General features: G+C 39.1%; 1 protein-coding gene across 1 annotated transcript in view; it reads right to left on the bottom strand.

Moving 5' to 3' along the window:
* eif3ea (eukaryotic translation initiation factor 3, subunit E, a) overlaps positions 1-9,924 on the bottom strand; it is a 31,420-nt gene extending 21,496 nt beyond the window's left edge. The window contains exons 1-5 of the mRNA XM_074654720.1: positions 9,765-9,924; positions 6,448-6,565; positions 6,074-6,191; positions 3,049-3,091; positions 1,931-2,035 (exon numbers count right to left, since the gene is read on the bottom strand). Of these exons, the coding sequence (XP_074510821.1) occupies positions 1,931-2,035; positions 3,049-3,091; positions 6,074-6,191; positions 6,448-6,565; positions 9,765-9,854 (474 nt within the window). The 5' untranslated portion in view covers positions 9,855-9,924. The remainder of the gene's footprint in view (positions 1-1,930; positions 2,036-3,048; positions 3,092-6,073; positions 6,192-6,447; positions 6,566-9,764) is intronic.
* Between the last annotated feature and the right edge of the window lie 2,269 nt (positions 9,925-12,193).

The raw sequence follows: 12,193 nt of genomic DNA, 5'->3' as shown, positions 1-12,193 counted from the left end.
ATAGTAGTTGTTTCTTGACATGTTCGCTACTCAGGGAATTTCCATCTCGCCAAAAATACAGATTACTGCAGAGATGCAGCTAGCTGTACTAGCCTACCTCTAATTTTGTAATCAAAGAAAATCCTAGTGCAGAAGATAAAGCTTAACAGCTAATAGGGCTGGGACGATACTCCTCCCGATTTGATACTATCGCGACACTTGGGCGCAGATTCAATATATATTTAGATTTTTAAGTATTGCGATTGCATGTAATGCTTTTTACTTCTGGTGAATATAATCCAATCTATCTTCTTTCCATGTTTGTATTTTGTATATACAGTTCCCTTTGTTAACACCTTATTTTGAAAACGTAGTCACACATGTATACTTCCGCTGTTTTTGCCAAGACTGTCGCTAGCTCTGAGCTCTCCTAGTCAGCTCTGTTCTCTTTATACATCCATAGTCAGCTCCGTCGGGGCTGTTTGAATTTATTTAACATAAATCAGTATATGGGTGCTCTACAGTTGTAGCGTCTGACGATTTTGACCACGGAGATGAGAGGGACGACTGGCAATGTGTGAAACCCAAAGTGTTTCCATGCTGGTATGTGTAGTGTTTACCACTTTGGATTTAAAATGTGAGGGTGCAGGTTGTATCCACGTGGACCCTCCGCGGTTTTCTACTTTTTCGTTTCAGCCGGCTGCGTTTTGTTTTGTTTTTGACAGATACGGAACGGATATGACGTCACATTACTCAGACTACAACAATAAAAGCAGTAACTTCCTTCTACCTCCGCATAGACTCAAATGAAATAATTACATAGTTTCTGGCATTAAAAAAATCCATATATAAAAAAAAAAAGAAAAAAAAAATCGCAAAACATAAGATAGGATCATGGATGACTTTAACAATCTAAAAAAGAATCCTAAAAGATGAGGCGGCACCTTTCACACAATTAAAACTCCATATTATCTAATGTCAATGTGGCAAAACTCTTCTTTTATGACCCAGGCCACTGTAAGGTTTTCAAGTCTGAGAAGCAGCAGCCTTTGCAGTCGAGCTGCACCTAGCCCATTCACTGCCCAGTTCATCTTTCACTCATTTCTGAGGGCAAAGGGAGAGAAGCCACAAATGCCAGAACCCAGGCAACAAGTTTCTTTGTTTATAGAGGAAGTAGGGAGTGTGCAAGTGCACTGACAAGAATACTGCCAGTACTCTCTGTGAACTATAATTATCCTCCTCTGCAAAACATACTTTGTCATTATTTGACATTTAAAAACACTTGAAAATTATTTAATCAAACTCTTTGTGTTGTGTAGAGTTGTCTTTTTCCTCCAGGTCGCTGTTTTAAATTCAGGTAAGAAAGAGCAGTCTAATGAAGTGCATACGTGCACGGCCTCCCTGAAACACCTTGCAAAATGTGTGCAACCCTCTTGAAGCTAACTAAGAGATGCCTTGCATAACTTAAGCACACCCCATAAGCTCAGAAGTCGTGACAAGGGACTCTCTGGCCACAGCACTCAAATCAATAAGCTGTCTGCTGAGGCCCGCCCCGTGAGAAGACTACAGACAGATTATGCAGTCCACCACTGATCACTTGGCCCAGTAAAACATCCTACTCAAGTCCTAGAGCAGCAGTCTCCCCCTAATACACAAGACGTGCAGGGAATTGAACAGGCAATGACGTAAGCTTTTCACATTCAATTACTTCTAAGTGTTCTTTTCCTCTCCTAAGCAAGCATTGGCCTTTTGAGGAATTAAAGCAATCTGGCAAACATAATGTGATGTTCAATTTTAACATGTCAGACAAATGCCTTAAGCCAGTATATAAATGGGGATAGTAAAATACCACAGACACTCTGTTGAGTGAGGTAAAGCGTATAGTTATCAGCAAACATCACTATTAATGTTAACTGGTGTTGAACATCAATGACGAACGCTGAAAACTTACCAGGACACGGAAGAAGTAGAGGTATTCTGCAGCACCAGAGTAGTTTCCACACTCGTACTGGAACTTGGCATATCTGTACAGCGTGTCCAAGTACTCCTGACGGAACTTCAAGAGAAATACGAGAGTATCAATATCACAAACAGAGAAAATGTGAATCGTTGTCAGACCAAGTCAAAACAATACATATTTTCAAATCAAACATTGTGCTTACGCTGTAATCTCATGCAGCTGTGGCGCCTAAGGAAATCCCAGTTTTGTGTCATATACATTGGTGATTCAGGGTTAGGGTGAAACATCATAAAAACTTCTCAAACATCTGGGCTACATCAAATATATTTTACATCATTGTAACTAAATTGCACATCTAATTTTAATTTCGTATTTGTAGCAGTAACCTAATTTTCCCTGCTGTGGTGGCACACCACTGCTAAATGAATATAGAGTAAACACTGCTATAGCATATCAGTGGTATTTTGCCATGAACGGCAAAATAATATTTAACTTTTGTGACAAATCTGCCAAGAAGTGGTCATGTGAACTGAATTAGAAATGCATACGTATATATAGGGCTATCATTTCAAGCCTACTTGTCTTCCTATATTTAACTGTCCTTCCTGTTGTCCAGTATCTCACAGCTGTGTGCACTGACGTCAGGCCATTCACTAAGATTCAGTACAACTGTGACAGGCAGTGGGTGCTCCGGGCCGCCCAAGCCTTTCCCACAGCGTGCTGAGGGGCCCCGGGCCTGGGCTGTGTGGAGGTGCAGTGAGGACAGCATGCAGGTCAGCTGGATACCGGAGTGGGAGGGACCGACGGAGGGGAGGGTAAGAAGCCAAACATCACGGTAAATATAGAACCTCCGGCATTCTTGCGGCTCTATCCACGAATCCCGAGCTACTCCGTTTATTCTTAACAATTCACCACAGAATGTAAATGTCCGCAGAATTTGTGCAAGCCATACAAACCCCGAAAATGAGTTAAGGGTTTTGGGAAGTAATTCTGCATTTCCATGCTTGGACTGCCCCTCCCACTTCGCCCCTAAAACAACCATGGGTTCACACAAGAGCCATGGGAAAAGCAGTGAAGAAGTGAGACGTCAGCAAATCAAGCCAACTTACGTTATGTTTTTCTGCCAAGTAGTCAAAGAGCATTCGTCCATCTCTGAAAAAAAAGAAGAAAGCGAGTCAGTTTCTGTAGTTAGAGGCCATTTAACTTGAGTCGCCGTTTGGCTGACATCCTGGTGTTTGGAGTCTCGTTCAGGTATATTTTTCCACTTCTGGTCTAAATCAAGAGCTGTACACAAATGAAGAGCATTTCACTTTTAAAACAGTGCGATGGGCCGTTTATTACATTTGGTTTGGCTACTACAAATCTATGCTAGCCATGTCTAACAAACTATGTCTGGTGAAGAAAGTGAATACTGATTTCTCAGCACAGCCTTTGAGTCTCTGTGGCTTTGTCAAAATAAAGGTATGCAACTGTTGTATCCCAACAACATTTTACAACTTTGCCTGTAACCTAAAAGCTTTGCTATTTATGTGGAAACCACATTGCAACTATGTGCGTTTCTATGGTATGTTCACTTCTATAATGTGAATGAATGAGTGTGTATTTGCTGCCACGTGTGTGATGTGTGTTACGTGAATCTCATTTAGGCTGAGGCAGGATTCTTCACTGCTTTGGGGCAGGCTGTCTTGACACCGATACCAAATATCTTATATTTTGCTTTGCACTTGTTATGAGATTTAGATGAGAGTCAGCTGCTGAGCTGTCCAACAAGTGGCAACTGTTCATGGAAAAGTCTGCACAGCATTACTGCCACCTTCTGCACTGAAAAAGTCAAGGAGCCATGTTGACTCAAAAACCCAAAAGTGGTTTTCATAGCTTTAACAAGTCCAAACAAATGAGAACATACATCATAGATCACCCAAATGGTGATCGTAATCCACAGAGTGTGTTTTATAATGACAGATTGTTTATAGATATGGTACTAACATGATTTATTATAATAGCTGGGCTTGGTTTCTGGCTTCAGTAGTTGTCCAAATAAAGCCTGGTAAGGCATATAGGCCTATTAGCTAACTGTTCAATAAAAGTACTTAGACCATTAGGTTCTATTACCCAGTAAAATGCTTTGTGGATCTGTGTGTATTAACCCCAACGGACAGGGCACTGGGATTCAAATATCAACCCATTTCTCATTTCCAGCACTGGATGATCCTCCTAATGCAGAAATAATGTTAAAAACAAGCGACGGCATCAAGCATAATTTAGGTCGTAATGGTGGAATAAAAGTGATGCATGTCCTTTGGCTTGAGAAAGAATTCTTCATTGACCCCAGATGAGTTTCCTATTGTTTTACAAATCCTATGGTTTGAAGAAAAAATAATGCATAACTTAAGACAGACACATGACTCCTCATCCAAAAAGGGAAATTTCCTCTTTACTTCATCCTGACAACAAAATAACAATAACAGACATGTGCTAAGTCAATGTTGCCATTATCAGGCTTCAAATCTCACATAACAGTTCCTACAAATCGGTGTCTTAAACAAACAAATATCTACAGCCCAACTAAAACAATATAACAAACAGTATCAAATGGAAAATACTTTTGATTAACTGTACACACTCTTGCCAAGAAACAAAGGAAAGGATAAAGACCCAATTTGACCAAACTATTTTAATCACTGTATACGACAAAACAGTCTTAATAAAGTTAACCACAACATCTTGCGTCGGTCTCTTTTTATGTCTGTTTTTGCTGACTTTGCTCACAAAAGTCCTAAAAAGACTTAATACATTTTTCATTCAAAATGCAGCTCCATGCAATCTACAAAATCCCTCTGCAATGCTGCTATGCAGTCTACGGTTTCAAATAACAGGTTTTTATAATCCCAGAATCGTGGCCAGATATAAACATCACAACCTCACTGATGTCGCATTCACACCAAGAGTTGGACCACCGGGATCATTTGTGTTCATCCGCGTTACTCGCCTTAGACGCGCCGGAGAGGAGAAAGGGCTTGTTTACATTGATCACAACAACTTTTCTTTACGCCATTTCCGCCATCAACCATGGAAGAAATAACCACTGTTGCTGCTTTGTACATGTTGTGGAAGTCCCAGATATGTTAAAAAACCAAACGCCGTTGTGTCTGGGTTTATAACATTCTCCCGGCGGTCATTGCACTGACTGTATCTAGCAAGCCACACGTCGCTTGCAGTATGAACCCAAAATAAACAGATTGTGCTGTCAATTGCAATAAACGAATCAGAAGTATGCCGAAATAACTACATAATAATGACGATTTGTAAAGTAAGTCTGAATTCATGCTTTGGACGGTCTGTCTGCAAGACGATAAGCAAACAACTTTTAAAATGCTTGTTTCCTGAATGGAGTTCTGATCGATTAGCGTTAGGCTATGCTAACATTGTAGCTGCTCCATCAACATTCAGCGTCATCTAGGCATAAATACGGCAGCAACGTTGTTGTAAACGGATCAAAAGTATGCTGAAATGACAACATAATGATGCAGATTTATAAAAGTATGAAGTCATGCTTTGTCAGGTCTGTTCGCAAGACGACAAGCAAACAACTTTTAAATTGCTTGTTTTCTGAATGGAGTTCGGATCGACCAGTGCCAGGCTATGACAGTGTAGCTGCTCCATCAACACTCAACACAATATCATCTAGGCATAAATATGGCAGCAACGTTGTTTATACTATAGACATATACACATACATTTATACACAGTTTCATCCAGTCTCTGTGTAAATATGATGTACTATCTTAGCTCTGGGTGCCTGCAAACGGCCATAATACGTTTGTCCTCTATCTCTGATTCAACAACGTAAGGATGTAAGTGATGACAGCAGGAGAATCTCAATGCTGATAGGCTTTCGCGACACAGCTTCACGTGAATTTCTCGCTCAAATTGAAATAATTGAACCCCTGCAAATACATGAATTTTGCGTTGCGTCACTCATGTCGACTCTGTATGTAATCGGGCAGCGCAAAAAGTTTGCTTTGCGCTTGGTGTGAATGCGTCATAAGGCTAATGATGCCCTTCATGAAAATCTATTTTGGGATAATGATTAAATAAGGAGGCAATATACTACTTTTGATTAAAAGACTTTACCTGGTAGACTGCATCTGCCTCGTTGTCTCTGGGTCCTCAAACATTTTCACAATGGGTTCTGTCTCTGACTGCAGCTGCTTCAGCTGGGCCACAACCTCTGTCCTCTTCTCCCTTAGAGCTGACACAGGGAGGATAAAGAAAGTCATTAGCTACAGCAACTCCATAAACCAACATGTACACGGTCTGCGCCCCAGCACTGAAAACGCAGTGAAACAAAGTTTACTGCTAAATCAATTCTGAATGGAGTGAGTGGTGGAGTGCAGTAACACTTTATGATTTCTATCAAGCAACATTAATACCTTCCTTGGTTGTGTGTGTGTTATTTCATGAGAAATGGGGATGACGACTGATATCCACCAAGCGTTAACACTTACTATGCGGAATTTCCTTGTCTAAATAAAGGCTTCTGTACACGTCCATGGCGAAGTCCACCATGTTTGTGTCACTGAGGAGGTCCAGTTTTCCATGAAGCAGCTCCTGCTCATTGTAGATCTAAGATACAGGACAAATAATAGAAAACAGAGGTGAGGGGGGGGGGGGGGGTGTACATTATTATCATCTAACCAGGAGGTTCTGATAAAGTTACAAAGAATCCACCAGACAAGCAGGGGTGGGTAATAACTTGTTACAAGTACCGCAAAAGAGTAAATATTTAGGTATTTTTTTGAGGAACGGTAACTTTTCACAAACCGCACTTTTACTTTTTACTCAACTATTTTTTTTGGGCAGTAAGGAACTTTTATCTTCGCTACATTTGCCATTTATACCTCTGTTACAACTAGTCTGTTATTTACAGTACAATGTATTTTGCTAAATTAACCAAAATGAGCGACGTGCATGCGGCTACGCAGGAGATCTTTAACCGCCCTTCCTTGCGGTAGACATGCGCTTGCGCCAGGTATCAATGAGCTGGGCAAATGCAAAAACGTAGAAAATCAGGCAAATATCTTTTCAATTCAAGGTTTGGTTGTTCTACTAATGTAACTCAAATCAGTAAATGCAAACTATGCCACTGGTGGCCATGTTGGAAAACAGTATTGCCCCCAAAGCCGGCAGAAATACATTCACTTTCCATTAATGGCATATTAAAAGCATATTTAGTGTATTCAGAACAAATGTAGGCTACACACTGTATAAACATCTAAGTCAGATGATCACAGTACTGATTCTGATATATTATAACAGAATCCTCTCATTGCGCAGAACAGGGATTTTGATGGAAATTAGCCAATTTCTTTTCCCTAATTCACATTGGTTGCATTTTTTTTTATAGCGACGATGCCTAATGGGGAATTCATGCTGATAAAACTGATATTGGCTTTCACTCAGTAGGCTACCAGTTGTAATTTATTCAGGAAACAATAAAGCTTGAGAAGCACAGGAAGAGAGCAAACATGGATGGATGAAGCAGTCCTTTTGGGTTTTACGCGTGACGAACAGGTCTCTTTTTTAGGCTTACCTTACTCAAATAAACAATGGGCTGCTCCCATGTTAATTGCCATAATAATTCTTTGCACTTATGTTCATAGATGCTTTAGGAATAATCATATTGTATTGGGTGCCTATGCTATTAGAGAAGGCAAATCATAGGCAGCACCCTTCATATCACATCAAGTTGATTGGTTGGCTACATGTCCATATCAAGATAACAGATTCAGGCAACAATAGTAGGTTAGGGAACTAGCAAGTATGATATTTTAAAGTGATGCTATCGATACCTTCATGTAGATAAAAGATAAGTAGGTAAAATAATTGTATTAAACAGATATAGTTAAATTAGAGCTATTCAGCACGCAAAGCAAAGTGCATAGAAATAAAAAGAGACTTGCGACCTGACTTGGACTCTAGCTCAAAGACTAGCTCATTGAATAAAATGACTTGTGAAGATCTCTGGCCCGCACACACTAAGGTTAAACAATATTAAAACACGAAGTTACTTGTACTTTGAGTAGTTTATTGACCAAGTAACATACTTTTACTTAAGTATGTTTGTCAAATGGAAATCTTTTGGGGTAACTTTTAGCTTACTTGAGCAAGTTTCATATGGGAGTAACCTTTTAACATTACTTTAGTAAACATTTTCTCTAATGTCACCCTGCTTTAAATCGCCTACAGGTGGTTCAAAATGCAGTGGCCAGGTTATTAATTATCCATTGGCTCCCTGTAAAATTCAGAATCAACTTTAAGATCTTGCTAATTACATTTGGGCACTGCATGACCTCGCCCCCAGTTACATTTCTGATCTCTTAGTTCCATATTCGACCTGTCCAACACTTCGATCCTCTAATCTCGGCCTTTTATCCATCCCCCGCTCAACCTGCATAACAAAAGGTGATCAGGCGTTTTCTGTTTTAGCCCCCCCAACTCTCTGGAATTACAAAAGGTGATAGGGCGTTTTCTGTTTTAGCCCCCCCCGCCCCAATCTATTAGAGCTGATGAATCTCTGGACTGTTTTAAGTGGCTCCTAAAAACCAATCTCTATAGGCAAGCCTTTCTATAGGCCTCATCCACATGTGTGTTTGTTTGATCTGTTTCTCATTGTTTCTGTGTTTCATATTGTAATTTTTCCTTGATTTCATCATTGTTTGATGTTTCATTTGTTTGTGAAGCTCTTTGTAACGGTGTGTTTTAATAGTTGCTATATAAATAAAGCTTTACTTACTTACTATAGTGTTACTCACAACTGCAGACAAGACAGAGTGGCATTATGACTATAAGCTCATGTGAGTTATTATAACAACGTTCAACTTAACTTACGACAGTGATGATAGTCACTGCTGACCAGCTCAGCGGATCCTAACAGTTACAGTCAGTGATAAAGTAGCTAAGTGTTAGCTCTCTGATTCAACCTAACGGTAGAGGTTAGCTAGCCAATGCTAACGATACTTTGACTGAAACTGGCGTCTCTCTGCTGCCCTATGAGTTATCAACAATGTTGATAACGGTTTTCCAAGTGTTTTATTATATACAACTGTTAAGCGATACGTCCCAACAGCTGTTGTTACGTTATTATAACAAATGAAGCATTGTTCTGCTTCCAGCTGTTAGCATCGCCCGAGAGTCACGTTATGATTGTTTCATTTCACAGTATTTAAGCTATCTAACTGGGCGGCAAAACCGCTGACCTGCAGGGTGTTAGCGGCTAACGTGTATGGGAGCACCACATGATAAATGTGTTCAACCGAAGTGGTACCGTACAAGCCGGTTCTACCGAGTTTATGAAAGGCGCTCTCCTACAATCATGTGAATCTGAAACAACGCGTGGCTGCTCAGCCATTGTAAAGTTAATCACAATAAAAGTAGGACTTCCGATAATAGATTTTCAATGTAAAAAATACTTTGAAATCTTTTAGGTGTTATATCGTGATGTTTTCATAATAATTGCTTGTATTTTCAATACATACGTCGATCTAATCGTTTAAGCGTTGTTCTGCAATTTCTTTTGTTCTATTTACTCCCACAATACTCGTTTTTAGTGGAAGATTAAGTGTTTTGGCGCTTTTATTTTGAAGGTACAGGCTATATTTCCGGGTTCACTCCGGTTAAATGTGGCTACTTTACACAGCTACAGAAAATGTGACCAGCTCCCCGACACGAACACGGCTTTTAAAACCGTTTAAAAAGCCGGATATAGTTTCTTGAAATAACAAAAAAGTGTAACGAAATGTTTACATGTTAATATAATTCTTACCTCTTTTACAGACAGGAACTCTAGTAGAGGAAAAACGAGATGACGGTCTAAAAAGTGGGCAATTTTGGTGGTGAGGTCGTATTCCGCCATCTTTGCTCCGGTGAAAGGGAAACGGAAGTGTGTTGCTCATCGTGTTGCTGCTCTGTGTGAAGAGGGACTGACCAATCAGCGACGTCCTCAACATCCCCCAATAAGAAATGCTGGAAAAAGACATATGATGCTGATTTAACAGGGGGAATGATGGTAGATAGATAGATAGATAGATAGATAGATAGATAGATAGATAGATAGATAGATAGATAGATAGATAGATAGATAGATAGATAGATAGATAGATAGATAGATAGACATCTTCCTTTCAATTACTTAATTTAATAATATTAATAATATTATAATATATTTTATTGTGCTTTTGTATGTATTTTATTAAGCTATATGTAATGTTCTGTGTTTTATTTGGACCCTGTCTTATATATATATATATATATATATATATATATATATATATATATCTATAGATAGATAGATATATACTGTATATATAGATATATAAACATATATATATATAATATTATAATATAATATTATATATAATTATACAACAAAAGAGAAAGGGACTTGAGCTTCACTAACATTTTTACCCTTTCATTCTTGCGCATGGAAATGTGGATTTTTTTTTTTTTTTTTGCTTCATTGGTTTCTCAGAAGGATGCATGACTGAGACTTGTAAACCTTTCAAAATTCTCATAATTTCCTTGTGGTGTTGATACAGTGAAACATTTCATTTATAAAGAGGATTCCAAGTGAACTACTTGTTGAATTTGAAAACATAGGCTTTCCTCCTGACACCAATATTTTTTTTTCTAAAAGCCTGTGTGTTACTGTGAATGACTTCTTCATGAGACTAAAACCATTTTAGGGGAAATACAGTCATGATGAACCCACACTCACGAGCCTGCTAAATTTGAATGAAAACAACCAGATCATTTCCAATCATTTGATTTTCCACAAGGTTAGAATGTCTTCACTGTGCATCTGAACCATCCTCCTTTCTTTACTCCAGCAGCTTTCTCATAAAGGTGCCCATGTGTTGACCATACCCGGCCTGGCGACAGCCAATATCAGCTACTAAATGGCCCATTTCTAATAGGTTTCACTACCTTGTTTTCTTGACAACCGCACGGACGGCACTGTCTTGTGTCCTCACACAATTCTTCCCTTGTTACCACTGGACTCTCTCTCCTCCACTCCCACTTCTCCCTGCCGCCTGATGGCAGGTAGAAATGAGTCATAAACAGACACCACTCACCATGCAGTTACTGTTTTACTGGGTGCTGCTGACACAGTCAGCTCTGGCTCAGTGGCAGCTCGCTTAAAATGAGAAAAAAAGAGAAAACACAGCGTTTGCTCTGCTGAAGCCTCCTTTGTGTCGTCTGCTTCATTTCAGGAAAGGTTTTGCAGTAAAAAGAGTCAACCATACAATCATTTGGTCAGTTTGGCAAGTATCATTGGGGAATATATCTTTATTAGTTCATTCATAGATTTAATTCAAATATTTAAAAGCTCAGCCAGTTTGGCCGCTGCTAAGTTGGCTTTATAAGGTTACAATGAAACACTTTTTACTATAGTTTTCATGAGCTAGTATGCATACAATATATGCATTTTTTCATGTTCATGTCTTCTTGCTGTGTGCATAGTATTATTCTTTCACTTGTGCATTCCTGCTCAGTATTTTCTTGAAGTATTTGAAAGATTCATTATGTTAAAAATCCGATTTCTATTTCCCTTCTGTGTGTGATTGGGATATTTGATGTTTAAACTTCCTATTTTCCACCAGGAACCACACTAACAGTAAGTAACTACTTTTCTTTTTCATAGTTAGGGATTGTACACAAAGTATTAGGTTTGGAGAGGGGGTCACAAAAAACAATGGAGGTGTTGTATTTTTCCTTGGGCTGAAGGACTGAATACTTTACCAGGTGTGTATCTGTCTGTGGACAGATTTTGTCGTAACAATGCAAGATGCAGTCATGAAACTTTACAGGTGTGAAGTGGCGCCAGAAGTGGGGAGGTAGGAAGTAGGAAAGGGGCCCTTTGTCCCCCCACTTTACGTCCCTGGCCCGATTTGGCGTTACGGCTGGTGTGCTCCCATCGCAAGATGGCCTCTATAGTTTATTTTATTTTTTGTCCTAAATCTAAATTTGATTTTATATTTGCATCAGTTAATGGTTATATAAATAGTTACATCAGATAAACAACTTCATGCTCAATGGTTCGTAAAGGTGTACTTTGCCATATACAGAGGACAACAGTTCTACCTCTATATGAGGGTTTCACCAATGTGAGGTGGTACATGTTAGAAGTTCCAATAAGATCATATATACAAAAAATATAATAATGTAATATACCGGTAAGATATTAAGGTATAA

The sequence above is a fragment of the Sebastes fasciatus genome, chromosome 12 (genome assembly GCF_043250625.1).
Source record: "Sebastes fasciatus isolate fSebFas1 chromosome 12, fSebFas1.pri, whole genome shotgun sequence".
NCBI classification, from domain to species: Eukaryota; Metazoa; Chordata; class Actinopteri; order Perciformes; family Sebastidae; genus Sebastes; species Sebastes fasciatus.
This window is presented reverse-complemented; position numbering and strand designations above follow the sequence as displayed.